This window comes from Scardinius erythrophthalmus (genome assembly GCF_964197995.2).
Source record: "Scardinius erythrophthalmus genome assembly, chromosome: 1".
NCBI lineage: Eukaryota > Metazoa > Chordata > Actinopteri > Cypriniformes > Leuciscidae > Scardinius > Scardinius erythrophthalmus.
In genome coordinates, this window is record NC_138221.1 from 5620102 (window position 1) to 5637708 (window position 17607).

General features: G+C 37.3%; 1 protein-coding gene across 2 annotated transcripts in view; it reads left to right on the plus strand.

The window, feature by feature from the left end:
• Positions 1-257: 257 nt before the first annotated feature.
• LOC308693333 (uncharacterized protein) overlaps positions 258-17607 on the plus strand; it is a 37062-nt gene continuing 19712 nt past the window's right edge. The window contains exons 1-2 of one of the 2 annotated variants that reach the window (XM_081370171.1): positions 258-307; positions 1108-1308. In XM_081370171.1, the coding sequence (XP_081226297.1) occupies positions 1251-1308 (58 nt within the window). In that variant the 5' untranslated portion in view covers positions 258-307; positions 1108-1250. Of the gene's footprint in view, positions 308-1106; positions 1309-17607 lie in introns of those variants that run through there. The other variant, XR_014030435.1, reaches the window with a different exon arrangement.

A 17607-nucleotide genomic window follows, 5' to 3' on the forward strand; every position in this document is an offset into this window, starting at 1 on the left:
GGGTGTGGTAGTATTTAGTATGGAAAGTCTATTGGGAATGCAAGTAGAACAAGTAAAAATATATACTGCGATAATGAAGTATCTCAAAGCAATAGGAGTAGGTTGTAGAATTTGAAGTATAGGGGAAAAGGTTTTTTTTTTGTTTTGTTTTTTGAGATGCTTATTGTTTTCTTTTATTAGTGCTTCACACTCCAGTCCAGTTGGTGGCGGTAATGCACCGGAACTTGGTTTGCCAACCGCCATAAAACACCAAAAGAAGAAGAACATTGTTTCCCTCATTGAGAGTTTCGGCGTGGAGTCTTCTGAGGTGAGGAGAGCAGTTCACAGTATTTCTCATATTTACTCAACCATCACACACACTTTATACAGTTTGATTAAGCGACAGACTCATTTCTGTATTGTTTTCATCGATCACAGCGATACTTGTGCGTCTTTTCTGGTGTCTTCCTTCTGAAATAAACATTTAGTGCAGCAGCAGCGAGCATGAGGAGAATATGTTGAGTTCATTCAGACCTGAGCGATGTTGTGTTCGTTTGTGTGATTGACTCGATGTTTGTGTGAGAACTGTTACTGAATATCAAGAGTTAAGGTTTGTGAGGGGAATTGATGGGAATCGATCTCAAGTGTTATACTGATAAGTTACTTTAAGTTGAGCCTATAATGAGCAACGTCAGACATTTAAATCAACTATTAAATGTTAATAATAAATGAATAGCGCTTTACTTTTGGAACAATATTGCTTTGTGATGCTATTTATTTTTAAACGTTTTATGATCATTATCAGTTTCAGCGCACATAAATGTAATATTTTAATGATTTAAGTACTTCGTGATTGTCATAAAATCAACTATTTAGATTCAAATGTACATATTATTCTTCTGTAATTATTTATCTGTAGAGCAGTTTTACAGGCTTTTGTCATGTATCCTGACTCAAATAATGTGTTTCTAACAGCAAACACTCAGAATAAAGTGAGATGATCTGCTGATGGTCCTGAATGGCTTGTTGAATGAGTGTTGATAGTCTGAGGCTCATCAATATTAACAGATCTGCTGAAAACACTCTTTATTTCATGACAATAGTTCCTGTTTTCACCTCATTTATTAGATCTCGTGAAATTCGTCATCAGTGAAGCTCCTCCCACTGCAATTCTCCAATAAATGCTGGAAAACAAGTGAAGACGAGCATCAGAGCATCAGGAAGAGCTGAAATCTGCAAAGACTGAGTTTATTAAAGAGGACAGAGAGAACATGAGTGATCCAGAACCCTGCAGAATGAAACACACTGAAGATCCTGAAGAACAAAGAGGTTGGTGTTTATTCTTCATTCATTCATGATGCTGAAGAACATTCATGATAGAAACATTAATATTTTGCGGCTATACAGTTTCCACTTATTGTGCCTCTAGTTCTTATTCCGCTCTTTTGTTTCACTACTAGTTGACAGAATTAGAGCCCGACCGATATGGATTTTTGGGCGCCGATACCGATAAAAAAAAGCCAGATACCGATATATCGGCCGATATTATTTATGTGTATATTATAATACAGTAGCAATATTATTTATGTGTATTATGGTACAGTAAGTTTGGACACACTTTACAATTGGTGTGTACAAACTTTTGATGGCTACTAGAGCCCGACCGATAAAGGATTTTGAAGGCCGATACCGGTACAAATATTTGTTGGTTTTAAAATATTTAATTTTTTTTCAGAAACGCGCAACAAAACATTAACAAATTTCCTTAACATTAGTTATTTGTAGTTATTTATGAGTTTTAACTAAAATAATATGATAATGCATTTTAAAAAGAAACTTGTTTCTTTAATTGTCACAACAGAACAGAGGAACATCAAAATATATTAAAGTTCTGATAAATAAAATGTATAAAAATACAAACTTAAGTTTTTTTTACGACTAATTGTTTAGTCCTTTGAACAAAAACAACAATTTCACATTCAAATTGACAACAAATTCAAATTGTCATAATTTACTCTCTCAAGTTGTTTTTTTCTTCTGTTGAAAATAAGTTATTTGGATGAATGTGGGTAACCAAACAGTTGATGTACCCCAGTGACTTCCATAGTATATTTTTCTCCTTTGGAAGTCAATGGGGACCAGCAACTGTTTGGTTACCCACATTCTTCAAACTATTAATATTAGAAAAATATTAGAAGGAAATTAATACAGTTGGAACAACATTAGAGTGCCTGTAAATAATGAGATCATTTTTATTATTGGGTGAACTATCCCTTTAAGGACAAGCGGCAATGTGTTTACAATTGCTACTGTCTCTTTAAGAGCTGAGCACGACACGTCTAATGTACACGCATTTGACAAGCAGATTTTCTCTCAATTTTGCCTTCACTTTAGACAACCGACTTTGTTTATGTAAATCTTGTGTGTATTTAACAGTATTAGCACAATAATACTCGAAAGATAACTTAGTCCAGTATCCAGGCGCTGGTAGAAAGGCTTTTAGTGCATGTGAGCTTCACATGTACGCGCTGAGAAACGCACACGTTAGAACAGCGCATCAGCATTTAAAATTAAATGTTTAACCGACAAAGCATTAAAGCACATGCACATTATGAACTTTTGTGAACTGCAGTGTTAACATTTTATGTGAATATAGCCTACGTCGCGTTGTTCCGCTTCACTCTCGGCTTATTTAACCGCAGCAAAACTGGACATGAGTCACGAATTTTGTCATCCTTATTTGAGTTAAGAGAACTGATAGGGATGTTCTTTTAATTGTTATTCAAGCAATGTATGTCTCGTGAGTCGTGACCAACTCACCATGAACACACTTCACCGCTGATCTCACTCGCGGTTCTCTCTGCCCGACTCGGGCTGGATCAGGTTGCTGAATGTGTGGCGCGTTATACACGAGTGTTGCCAACAGGGACGGTGTAGAGTGCCCTCTGGTGGACAAACTATACAACGCCAACACTCATAACATGGTTGAAGGGTGTTTCGTCCGTTTTTATTTTATTTTTGAAATATTCATTTATCGGCCGTTATAAATGCCGATACCGATAGTTTTGAAAATGCCTAATATCGGCCGATAATATCGGCCTGCCGATATATCGGTCGGGCTCTAGACAGAATATATCTGGTGCAAGGTTGTTCACACACTTAAAAAGTAGTTTTAGAAATGAATAATTTACAAAATTGTCAAAACTCAAAACATTATGCTTCCTTAGAATTAGGCAATGGTGCCATCTTACAGGTTTCTGGTCCATTACTTTTAAAGCCTGTTTATATAATGATCTAACGGGTGTAATTGTTGTTTGATTGGCCTGTCCCCAAACAGTAATGCAATATGATAGATGAGAAAATATCATAGAATGCATAAACTGCTGTGCTGCCTTAATGGGTATATATTGTCTTCTTGACAGTTCTGCACAGTCTCTTTACATGACTATCAAACTTAAGATGAGAATCTAAAGTAACCCCTAGAAATTTAAATTCATGTACCTCATCCATCTCCTTCTCATCAAACTTTATTCAAAAATTTTCATTGACCTTTCTTTTTATTGAAAAGCACATAGAGATGTCTTATCATAGTTCAGGGTCAGATGATTATTTCGGAGCCACTGTGATACACCATGCAGTTCTTTTGAAAGCATCTCAGCTGCAATCTGAGGGGTTTTTGCTGAGACATATATAATTGTGTCATCTGCATACATTTGGCATTTAACCCTTTTGCAACTGTCTGGAAGATCATTTATATATAAGCTAAAAAGTAAAGGGCCTAAAATTGAATTCCGATTCGACAAGTTTGAATCGATGACTGGGTGGAATTTATTTTAACACATTGCTGCCTGTGTTCTAGATATGATCTAAACCAAGTTATTGCATCAAGTCCAGAAATACTGCTCCCACTACATTACCTTCATCTAATGACCGTTTTAGCATTTCAGTGAGGTAACAGTTTGCCAACTCTGTTGAGTACCGTGGTCTAAACCCAAATTGTTTGGCGTGTAGAAGATGATAAATTTCAATATAATCAACAAGTTGTTTGGCAACTGTTTTTTCAAGAACATTTGAGAGTGCAGGTAAAATTGAAATCGGTCTATAATTCGAGACCTGGTCAGATGCTCCAGACTTAACTCAGGGTTCCCACGTGTCCTGGAAAACCTGGAAAATGAAAGACCAATTTTCCAGTCCTGGAAAACACATGGAAAATGGGAAAAAAAGTAAAATATCCTGGAAACGTTTGTGTTGTCCTGGAAAATAATTTTTCCTCCTTGTGGATGAACGCAAACGGGTTAAACATTTTAAGCATGAATGTCTGTTTTCAGCTGCCTTCAATAATATCAGAGAATGTCTAATAGGAAGAGAATTGACCTATGGCTAAGCCACACCCCCAAACGCGATGAGCCAATCATAGTGCGCATAGCTAACCCAATACACTCAGACATTTTCTGCTTCCACGTCCATTGAAATGCATTGCAGTTAGTCAGTCTTCATTCGTTTTTAATGTTTTTTCTTGTCATTTTAAGTTTAAAATGGTCAAACGGTGTGCATGGGGTACATGCAACTCCTAAACTAGGTATCCTGAGAGGCTGGGCGATGGTGTGTATTTTTTTTACTCTTTCCCAAACCACATCTCAACCGAGATAAGTGTCTGCTCTGGATTAAGTTATGCGGTAGACCACAACACCAACTAAACGTGGATAAATTAACCCTCTGGAGTCTGAGCTGTTTTCTGGGCCCTGGAGGTGTTCTGACATGCTCTGACATTTGTTGTTTTTTCAGTTATTCATAAACATGTTAATGGCAAAGGTGTAAATTCACTCTATAAAGCACAAACAGGGCTACCATTATATCTGATCAACATGCTTGTAAATCTTTTTGTTTTTACAGTTTTTCTCGATTGTTTACACACATTTTCTGGTACTTGAGACACAATGACCACAACATGTAACTCATTCACCAACCCCCTGAGCCAATTCTGCGAAACTACAAGCACAATTCCTGCTTTACACTCAAATTGCAGTTCTAAAACACACTTTTTTCAAAACACTACACACAATTCTCTGCTTTTGGCACAATTTTCATGCAGAAAATCTCTTGTTTTCACAAGGAACACACTGCCATTCAGATATGCACACTGACTCATCACATGGGCAAACACCCGTCACACAGTTTTACAATCAGCAATCAGAGCTTTAGCATAAAAGGGCAAAAGGTCAGCTCTTCAATGGGGCAATGGATGCCAACATTGGATTTTTTTTTTTATTACTGTAACTGTATACAGTAAATTCTTCTGTTGTTTTGTAAGTAGACCACTGTATGTCCAACTTTGTGTTGGTTGGGATGTACACTGTGTACATTGTTTTTGTGGGAAAAATAAAATATATTTGTTACCGTGTATTTGTGTGTTCTGAGTATAAAAACAATATTCTCAGATATTTTACAACACACTTATCTATGTACTGTCTGTAGAAAGTGTAACACTGAACAAAAAAAGGCCTAAATCATAATGATGAATGGAGAAGAAGTGTTTTTCATTCATCATAGTGTTTTACACTGAGCACATCAGTGTTCAACTGGTTCTTATAAATGTCTATTCATGTGATGGTTTGTGTTTGTCATTTGAAAACAAAATACCATTTTGAGAAGAAATAACATTGTTTTGAATGTAAAGTTTCATTTTGCAGGAGAATTGAAGGGTTTTGCCCATTGTGTATGTGTTTTTGGATTTGTGTGTAGAGTTCTGAGAATATTAGGCATGCTTTCAGAAAATGTGTGTAAACAATCGAGAAAAACTGTAAGAAAATGTTTATGCGTGGTTATTTGAAAAAATAAAAATGAAAGTTGCTGAAATAACACCACAAAACATATAGTAAATATGTGTCCACAAGACTTTTGACTAATGGATCTTGTTCCCTAGTGTTTTTTCTTCAAAATTATGTGAAAATCATCCTGCCTAATCGTTTTCATAAAACAATACATTGATTTAAACGTTGTAAAACAGTTTTTTTTTGTCAGAAGAGGTTTATGCATGGGAGTGGTAATGGCTATAAATATTAATGAGATTCAGACCAGGTTCCAGTTGCATAAACTGTTAAGACTAGTCTTACAAGTTAGTCATCCAGTTTTATTCTTTAAGACTGTTAATAACTTTTTAAAGTCAATAACATAAAAACGTAGATTGGTCTAATTTGACACCGAACCGTAAGACTGATTACCCCTAACTAACTTCTAGTTGATCATACTAGTTCTTAAGACACGGTCTTAACATAATGGCTATGTTTATGCAACTGGCCCCAGGGTGTGACATAGACCCCCCCCCCCCCCCCCCCCCAATGACTAATGGCCCATCACAGCCTGAACAAAGAAGTAGAGGAGGTTTTGTTTTTCAGTGTGTTTTATTGTAATTCCTCTATGTGGAGGAACATAATGTTCTAAATGTGCTCATTAAAAACGTATACATAAATTCGAAATAGTGCGCGCAGAAGCACATGCGCAAAACCGTTTTGTAAAATGATATATTATATTATGTTATTTTTATTTTATCATGTCATTTTTTTAAAAAGCACATTTTACAAACCTACGTTTTGCGCATGTGCTCCTTCACGCACTTTTTCAGTCAGAACACAGCAATCAGAGGAGGACGCGCTGAAAACTGTAATGCTGTTCTCTTCCTTCATAACTTGTACTGAGAAAGTTTGAGTTGCAGAGGAATTTGTGACTGTTTCACCTGTTCAACCACATCAAAGTTTCGTAAAGAGTAAGTCCGTGCTTTTTCTCTTTTTTTTTCTTATGTGCTGAAGGGCCGCTGTGCCTTGGTGAAACAGTGTTTGTACGTGAAGCTCTTTTCCAAAACGCCATAAACCTAAAAAGCTGCTTCAAAGATCCATCAAAAGTAATGATTATGAATATGTAAAATATTGCAATAAGACATTGTAATTGTTTATTAACTTCTGGCAAAGATTAAGTTGACGATAGGCTATTGACTCGCGATCTTCAGCAGTAGTGAACGCACGGAGAAATGCACATTTATTAGGCTACATAGTTTTTTGTTTTGGATGGTTTTGTTTAGAACCAGCTTTCTGTAAATATATTTCACATTTTTTAGACATGTGAGGCGAGTAGACTACGGTCTGGTTAATGATGATCTCCAGTTCAAGCACCTTATGTTGTGATTGCTTTTTATGTATTAAATTTGTTAATGAAAATAATATTAAAATTAAGATACAATTAATACAAAACGAAATTCGTTTTAAAGAAAGGATTTGTGCTTTCTGTTTTGAGGTCTCTGTAAAAGTTTGAAAGTCTGCTGCTTTCAAAGTGCTCGCGTCCATAATGGAGAACTGTCACGTTATATTGTTTTTTCCTCATAAATGCGAACACGTGTCAACTAATGCAAGTAAATTTAAAAGACTTACTCACCCGAAATATTATCCACGGCATCAAGTCGCTCAACGTTCGTCGCTCAAAATACAAACGTTCGTCTTCTTCTGAGCTAAATTTGAACTCGTGTCATATTCCAACAGCGCAGGAATGTGAATGAATGAAACTTGCTGGTTTGAAGGCATTTCAGGAGGCGTTTACCTTATTTTGCATAGATCACCTCAGCACATTATCTTATGAATAGCGCGCTCTGCGAGTGGGTGTGAACTCATTATCGATAATTAGATGAGACGGGAGAAACTGTACTTCTATTTAGTTTCATACAGATTACATTGCAGGAGAATATTTGTTTTGAATGTGAATTGTTTTATTTACAAGTAGAAATTTAAAGCTTTCTTTAGACTCATGTTTCATGATTGTGTGATAAGTATTAGCTGAGTTTCAGTTCATTTTCCAGACTTGTTTCAGAAAGATTTTTGCGGAGACAGAGTGAGCTGAAAGCGCACCCTGTTTATTTTATTTATTTAAAAATAAAAACAAGGTTTTGATGTTAATGTGAGTGTACACAAAAAAAAAGAAGACACTCTATAGTTTATAATCATGTATTTATTTTATTTTTATGACCACAAATTACGGATTTTTTTACGTTTATGTTGCTGCTATGTGAAAAAAATCCAGCAAAACGCGGCGGCGCGTTTGTCGACCTCAGAGGGTTAAACAAGGATGTCTACATCTATTCTAAGGCAAGTCAACAACGTATTTAAACGTTATCTTTAACATCTCTAACGTAATGTTAGGCTAACTTTAGCCTAGCTTCTAGCTGCGTTGTAACGTTACATCATGTCACTTAGCTTCATTCACGTATCTAACACAATGTTGTGTTTTACACAAATATAAGTAGGCTAAACACTTTGCAGTTTTAATAATGTCCTGTATGAACGTTCGATCGCGCCTGCGCCTCTCTCTCTGACACACACACACACACACACACACACACACACGCATTCCAGCATTGCAATCTTGACATCGCAGCCTGTTCATTATGCTGCGTTCACACCAAACGTGAATAGAGCGTCAAATTCGCGTGTATCGCGTCTAGTTCGAAGCTTGAACATTTTGAATCCATTCGCGCGTCTAAAGCGAATAAGACGCTTTAGCCATGTGCCACGCCATGTGGCACTGCCAACCAGTTCACTCTTTTTGGATTACAGTCACTGAGACACTGTCCACTATCCTGAGCCACAGAATCCCATCATCACCAACACTTTGTCTCATAGGCGACTCTTCCGAAATCCATATCCCGCAAAAATACAGGAATCCGTTGCTCATCTCTCTAGCTGTCGCTAAGAAAGTAGTTCTCCAAAACTGGAAATCAAAAAAATCTTGCCACATCAAACACTGGACAAATTTAATCTCAGAATACATTTCAATGGAAAAACACAATGCACACAGAAGGAAGCAAACATCAGCCTTTGAAGACACCTGGTCACCATTTTTGACATTTCTTAATACCACACAAACATAACTACAAGCCGTGTACATTACCAACTTTTGTTCTTGCAGCCATCACTTCATATATACACATAGGCATACACTTATGCATAACACGTTCCCAAACCCTTTTCCCTTTCAAACACCCTAGCCATGACCAACTAATATAAATCTTAGATTAACAAATAAAATTTGCTTAAGATCATTCTACTTAATCAATAATAATACGTTTTTGTGTTTGTCAACTGTCCTGTCCCTCTGTTGTCTGTCTATCACCTTGTCATGTCTTACAGTATATGTTATGTGTTACACTCTGTTCGTGGTGTTATAATCCCCCCCACCCCTCATGTACCCAGGGTCTTACTAAATTGGTTGAATGGTCACGCACTGTATATAAATCTGTCGTCAGTATTGTAATATATTGTGTGTATAATTTGCTTTATTAAACAATAAAGTTGTCCTCCGAAGAGGGGGGGTGGTGGCGGGCCAAAAAAAAAAAAAAAAAAAAAAACGAATAAGACGCGCGTTTAAAGCAAGCTTTTGGATCGAAATAGCACCAAACAGTGGCGGTTCTTCATTGAATTACACCCTGGGCGAGACCCCCTTCGAGCGCCAACCCCCCCCCCCCCCATTTAAAAAAAAATATTTCCCCAGAAAACATGACTTAATATCTTATGCCATTTTACCACTTTGTTAAAATAACGTTATGCATCTTTATTTAAGTAAATGTTTGATATTTGGACTGGAAACAAGACAAAAATACTAAGAAAAGCATTTTTTGCAGTGTAATAACTGAACTTGTAACAGTTTTTTTGCAAAGAACAATATTATGGTGCAATTAGATTTCGTGTTAGAGTTAAAACGAATTATTAAGCATAGCAAGAATCATAGCAAAAAGGCTAACAAATAAGAGTTATACCCAGCAATTAATATTTCCCCTTCATTCATGACATGGATACCGTAATCATACAGAGAAAACAGTTGCATACCTTTATCTTTCGCTAGTTTATAAATTGGGCACCTGATGGCTTGACCTTTCTTGTCCATATTTGGCACTCGACATAGACAATCAACAGATTTCCCCTGATCCCCCCATACCAACTGTCACTCACGAGTCACGACCAGAAGTCAAGACTAAACCAATTCACCTTGGTGGTGGTGACCAAGTAATTGATTTGTATTACCTATTTTTATTAGCCATTCAGACCATTCAGAAAAACAAAAATGTGCAGGAAATATAGAGGCCTGTATTTATAATATTATGAATGAAATGTGCGTTATTTGGAAGAAAGGCGAGGTGTGACTGACTTAGATAACTATATGGATCCCCCCCCTTTGTCCGTTCCATTTGGGAGAGACCCAGAGGTGAACTGTCATCCGCGCCCGCGCCTCCGCGCCCCCTCCCCTTTCCCCTTCTCAAACAAACAGCTTCTGTGGCTGTGCACGGCATCTTCTCAGCAAGCACACATCACAGGGCGCCTGCAGCTTCAGGGGGCGCAAATTTGCCAATTCCCCACACAGTGAAATGATAGATAATAGAAAACTGCATCGTGGCGCAATTTTTTTTTTTTCTGCTCGTGCCGACGGCGCCGCCCCCCCAAAAATGCCGCCCCGGGCGATTGCCCGGTTCGCCCGTGCCTAAAACCGCTACTGGCACCAAACTATAACGTTTACACTGTCACCTGTAAATCTCTGTATGGAGCTGAAGCTTATCTACCTTCTCAACAATAAAATGATTAATAAAACCCTCCAATGCATAGTTAAGGCCCTTTTGGTGACTTCGAGATGATATATAATATTTCTGTCTCTAAAAATCATCAATTGCCTCCTGTGAAATGTCTCCTTCTGTGACAGCTGCCATAGCGCCTGTTACCGAATGTTGATTGTTTGTCCGAGTGAGTGGAGGGGGCGTGGCTTAGCCATAGGTCAATTGGCACCATAGACTGTAAAAAAATAAGATTAAGACATCTTGCCTTTATATGATATCTATGGTCTAGCCCAATAGACTCCCATTCAGTCTGCACTCGTCCGCGATCACCTCCAGTGGAATTCTAATGGAACTGCAACCAAGATCGATACAATGGGGCTAATAGGAAGTGCCAAGGCTCTCCGTAGACGGGCTCTTGTAATATTGGGCTGGAGCTGTCTGCTTTCATTTCTGCATTTAGCCAGCACAGCGCCCCACGTGACACAAACCTGCCAATATGTACGCATTTTGTGTAGCAAGTACGCAATTTGACATCTCAGTACGCTGGTAGTAGCCTGGCAAGCCAGACCTACATCAAGATGTTAGGTCTGGCAACTCACCATAGACACGGCTCGTCCGAGGGGCGGGATAAACGGCTGTCTTTCAAATTCCCTCTGCACGCAATATGACAGCGCTTCAACCAACCAGAGCGTTTTCCCAACAGCGGAGCTAGTCGATAGATTCAACTTTTGCCATATCTGGCCGGCAAATCTACGAACACATCTTCCTTTTTTTAAGAATGACTTAAGTGCCGTTCTTTGCTCTTTTCTCAAAGAATAACTTAACTCCAAGTCCTCCAGAGTCGCGGCCAAAGCCGATTCGAAAGACTGTTCTCCAGCAGCCGTCATTCTTTGTTTTCAAGTAGCAGGGAACTGTTGCAACTATGTCATCATTATGTTAAGCCCGCCCCGCCTACTCTATACATATGTTGTGTTTGGCCTGACCCAATTTAGGTTTTTGCAGCTCAAAAGTCAATGGAGAGTTGCTAGACTACCCTGGCTGCGTCTAGATTTCTAGGCTACGCTTGTAGGACTTGCCCCTCTAAACTACGGACATGTGAGTTCTGTGGCAAATGTGCACTGATATCAGCAAGTAAAATAGCAGTGTATGAACTAAAGTAGAGAATAACTTCAGTTTTAGTAGAGTGGCATTGCAAGTATAGGAAAGCATGTGGCATTGTGAAAGACAACAATCTTTGCACAACTATAATACAGATACGGTATAGGTACAATATCACATCTGTTTAAAAATATATCTCGATATGATAATATCGGTATATCGCCCAGCCTTAGTTGTGATAACTTGACTCGCACTGTAGCAGCTGAAAAAGTCTTGAAAATGTCCTGGAAAAGTCCTGGAAAATCATTTCAAGAAAAGAGTGGGAACCCTGTTAACCCTCTCGGGTCTGTATTTTAAATAAGTCGAGTATTTTAAATAATCTTCTGTGATCTAATTTGGCTTCAGATAAAAAAATCAGACAGAAAATATACTATTGGGATAGTATTCTGCTTAATGATAGTCTATATAGATTAGCATTACATTATAAATATAATCTGTTATTATGAAAATACCTGGCATGGCTTGTAAAACAGAGGTAACTCAAATATCATTGCAATCATGTTTATTGTCTTCAAAACATCTTTATCTGCATGTTACAGCACGATCTCTGTAGCTTTGTGTGTATCAGTGACGTCCTGGAATGTCACATGATCATGGCTCTTCTTCATGTTCCATATATGGGCTATTATTGTGCATGTAGCGCCCTCAGGCTATTGGTATGAATTGAAAACACAGTATCAGAGTACCAAACGCTCATAAAGATTGCATCGACGCATTTGGGTATAAATTCATTGAGTATTATTCCTGTCTATAGAAATATGATGTAAATCTATGAGAGTCTATCAATATTTCTCCAAATCTGCACATTTTTGAGCTAAAGCCCTGAGGGACGTTGTTTTGTGAATCGCTGTCATGACGACAGCACTGTCATGACGACAGCACATGACGACAGTTTTTTATGAATGAAAGCGGCTGACGCGCATAATTCATATTAAAGTTATCGACTAATTTTTTAATTTCATAACTCCTGACACAAATTAAGACATAACTGTCACTATGAGTTTCTCAGAATACAATAGTGGTCAAATACTGAAACTTGAGTCTTATATCTTTTTAACCCTCTGGGGTCTGAGCTGTTTTCTGGGCCCTGGGGGTGTTCTGACATGCTCTGACATTTCTGGTTATTTCTGTTATTTGTGACATTTTCATGGCTAAAGTCTAATTACACTGTATTCAGCACAAACTCTGCTACAATAATATATCAGCAGCATGTATGTAAAAGTTTGCAGTTTTGAGATAATGACATTTATGCGTGGTTTGTGAAAATACAAAAAAAATTCTCACTGAAATAAGGCCATGAAACCCATACTGATTATTTCTTCACAAGACTTTTGAAAATTGTATGACGTAGCCTAGAATATTTGCTCTAAAACTGTGAAAATCACCCTGACTGCTCATTCAGAGAAGACAATATATTGATTTAATTTTTACGACGTGTTTTGTGTGAATAAGCCTTATGCGAGAGCTCATAAATATGTATGGATTTTCTCACCTGAGAAAGACAAAGACCACTCCCCTAACGACCCTATTAGGAGCTATCAGGCCCCTATCATTCTGAGCAACCTTGCACAAAGAATGAGGAGATTTAAAAAAGAATGGTTTTAGATTGTTTGATTTATTTACAACACAACATAATCCAAAGATAACCAATGATCCAAAGACAGAGACCTTTGTGCCATTCCTAAAAACATTGTACATAGCCTACCTTTCATTTCCAAGGTGTTTGATTTTCACTTTACCATGTTCATGTAGAGACTCATGTGAATGTTGAAGTCAGCAGGAGTGGCATCTGGGCCCTGAAAAAAAAAACTTAACATACTGATATCAAGAGAAAGGCCTGCACGATTTTGGGAATACATTTTAGATTTTTCTGGTTAAAATTGCTTTTTAAAATTCACAGAATACACACACACACACACACACACACACACACACACACACACACACACACACACACACACACACACACACACACACAAATGTTTCCAACAATAATAAATGAACACCAGGTTTGTTGTGCCTTGTAGGCATAGGCTATGCGCAGTGCTGCATAAAATAATAATAACAATAACCATAGCAAGCCTATAAATCTTCCTAAATATTTCAGTAACATCTAAGCTAGAGAAAAATATATTGATTATCATGTTACTTCAAATGTTTCCATTCGTTATGATGATATGTAATGAGATAATAGTAAAAAAAAATGAAGCCGTTTGGTGCGTTTTGCTTTTCGAATGTATCAAATATGATACATTCAAACGCGATCGTGCTCAAATATAAAACATTATGGTTACCATATACATATCTACATTTGAGCAGATATCCACAAACACAGTAACAGTACCCACGGGTCTAAATATTATAATATTCACCATCTATCTAGAAACAGTTCAACTGCAATGTGAAATTTATGCAACATTAACAAACTAATATGTAAGAATTTCTTACCTGTAACGTTATCTTTCTTGTCTTCAAATCGCGTTCGCGTTCTTCTGAGGTAATTCCAATGTAAGCTCACGGCGCTCGACGAAAAGCAGAGACTTGTGAAGTGTTTTGGTGTTTTGTTTCTGAGGTAATGAGCGATCGCGTTCCACGTGGAGATTTGCATGTGAATCTCTTTTGCGCGAGTGGGCGTGTTCAAATTATCTGTAATGAGCAAGCGTTTGAGAAGCTGGACATCTTGTTGGTTTTTATGCAAATTACTTAAACAGAGAATATTTGTTTTCAGTTTGAATCCGATCATTTAAAAGTACACACTTAAATGTTTATAAAGGTATATGGCTCATAAATGTGTGACAAGTATTCGCTGAGTTTTGTTTCAGTTTATAGACGTGCTCAAGAACAAAAAGTTCACCGCGACGGAGAGGCAGAACGCACAACCATGTCTATTTTATTTATTTTACAAAAGCACAATGTTTTGATTTGATTGTAAGTGGACACATACAAAAGTAGAAATATCACAGATTCTTTTTTTATATTTCTTTTTTCTGTATGACCATAAATGACGGAGTAATTTAAGTTTATAGTGCTACAATGTGGAGAAAATCCAGCAAAACGCGCCGGCGCGTTTGTCGACCTCAGAGGGTTAATTATGTATAATTTGTCAAGGTGTAACATGAAATCTGATAGTAATTTTGAATTAAATAAAAAACGCTTCAGTGTGCGGGCGCACTGGCAATGGTTAACAGGTTAACCCTCTGGGGTCCTTCATTTAACACTCACACTCAGGACCTTCGGGTCAAAAATGACCCGGAGGGCAAAATTAATATATATAAAAAAAATTATACAAATTTTTTTTTACTTGTTTTTAATAATATTTTTTCTTTTCTTTTTTGGTGTTTTGAGAGAATTTTATGATTTATAATTAATATTTATGCAATAATTATGACCCATTTTTCCCCATTGAATATAATGGAAAATTTATATTTATTTTTTATTTTTTTTTATTAAAGCTGAATTTCATTTTAGAGTCAAGCCTAGGCCTCATGAAAACAATTTTTGAAATGAGATGGGTGCCATCTGGTGGACACATTGAGCATTTTTATCACGCAATAGCACATTTTTACCACTAGTGGATTTACAGCTCTCTGTAGAAAGGCTTGCTAATTGTAGTGATTTTTGCCTGAACAGATTTAGTCTGTTTTGCACTCTTGATGTTTTAGAGATTCACCCCTTCACTGTTGAGTCCTTTTTTCTGCATTCTGGCTTATTTGTAGATTGTATGCACAAAAACATCTCTGTGTTTTCATATTTTTGACAATTTCCCATTCATTTCCTATGGGGGTCATTTTTGACCAAAGAGCAGAAGTGTGACTACCACTTAGCATGCTTGGATCATGACCTCAATATTTTTTGTGTTTACATACCTAATACCATAAAAGTCACCTAGTTTCCTAACATTCCGATGAAGCTGTGATTTTTAAATATTCATAACAGACTTTTGTTATCTGAATTTATTAGTGTATATGTGTATAAAAGTGTGTTTGTGTGTGTGTCTGGATGTGTCTGTTTTGCACTCTTGATGTTTTAGAGATTCACCCCTTCACTGTTGAGTCCTTTTTTTCTGTATCCTGGCTGATTTGTAGATTGTATGCGCAAAAAAACCTCGGTGTTTTCATATTTTTGACAATTTCCCATTCATTTCCTATGGGGTCATTTTTGACCAAAGAGCAGAAGTGTGACTACCACTTAGCATGCTTGGATCATGACCTCAATATTTTTTGTGTGTTCACATAACTAATACCATAAAAGTCACCTAGTTTCGTAACATTCCGATGAAGCTGTGATTTTTAAAAATTCAAAACAGATGTTTGTAATCTGAATTTATTAGTGTGTATGTGTATAAAAGTGTGTTTGTGTGTGTGTGTGTGTGTGTGTGGATGTGTCTGTTTTGCACTCTTGATGTTTTATAGATTCACGCCTTCACTGTTGTGTACTTTTTTTCTGGATTGTGGCTGATTTGTAGATTGTACGCACAAAAAAACTCTGTATTGTCACATTTTTGCCAATTTCCCATTCATTTCCTATGGGGGTCATTTTTGACCCCAAGGTCCTGAGTGTGACTATTTTTTTTTACAGCCACTTAGACTATTCAAATCCTGTCCCCAATTTTTTTGGGTGTTCATATACCAAGTACCAACAAAGTCACCAAGTTTCGGACCATTCTGATGAAGCTACGATTTTTAATATTTTTTTATTTAAACGAAGGACCCCAGAGGGTTAAACAATTATTAAATTGAAAAAAAAAATGGGTTTAGTTCTGATATTTGTATCATTTTTATATAGAAATAAATGGTTTATAATTACATTTTCAGAAGGTTTTTAGTGTTTCCTTTTTTGACATTACATTAATCCCTCGCCATAGCATAACCGTTTGAGATTTATTATCTGTTTACAATTTAGCATCTTTAATGTATTTTCATCATGTTGAAAAAGTTTGGTGGGAATAAAATAAACCACTTAAGAGAAGTGGGTAAAAATTCAGAGGCTGATTTTGCAAAGAAATCCACATTCAAACCAAAATATCTGACTTCCTGTTGCTCGGAGCTAAATACTGTAAATTAGAAAATTGTCCGGCTCGATGAGACCAATATGTGTACTGAGTTTTGTGACTGTACATAAAACTGTACGTGTGACCCCCTCACTTTTGTCAAAAGCATTTAGAAAGTGACACACTTCCTGCTGCCAGTTGGTGGCGCTATAACTTTGACTTACAATAGTTACATACATGTGATCGGCCTCTTACCACGAACACACTGCTGAAGTTTCATCAAGATCAGTTAATTTTTGCAGAAGTTATACCATTTCGTGTTTCTCTTTTCTCGCCATAAATGCGTTTCCTCGCCACGGCCAAACCGTTTGAGATATAAAAAAATCTGTCCGCAAGTTAGAATCCTCAATGTCTTGACTTCCACCGAGTTTGGTGGGGATTGGATGAATTCTGTAGGAGGAGTACTTCACATTCCTCAGCAAGCGTTTTCCAAACAACCCATAATACCCGACTTCCTGTTGGGCTGGCAAGTTGTTCGGCCCGATGAGATCTATATGTGTACTGAGTTTCATATTAATTTATGGAAGCATTTTTTATCTATGGACCAAGTTTTCAGACCCCGTTCAAGGGGACGCTGTTGAGCCCCCCTGCCACGCCCGGGTACCAGCTTCAGCCCGGCCCTGATGGCCAAAGGTTCTGACCTGTGTGCAAAGTTTCAAGAGTTTTCGAGCACGTTAAGGGCCCCAAAAGCCCCTCAAACCTTGAAAAACAATAATTAAACTCAAAAGATAAACCCCCCCCCCACCCCTCACACACACAGAGAGACTTAGACGCAGAGAGAGAGAGGGAGAAAATCCACATTCAACCAAAAATATCTGACTTCCTGTTGGTTGGA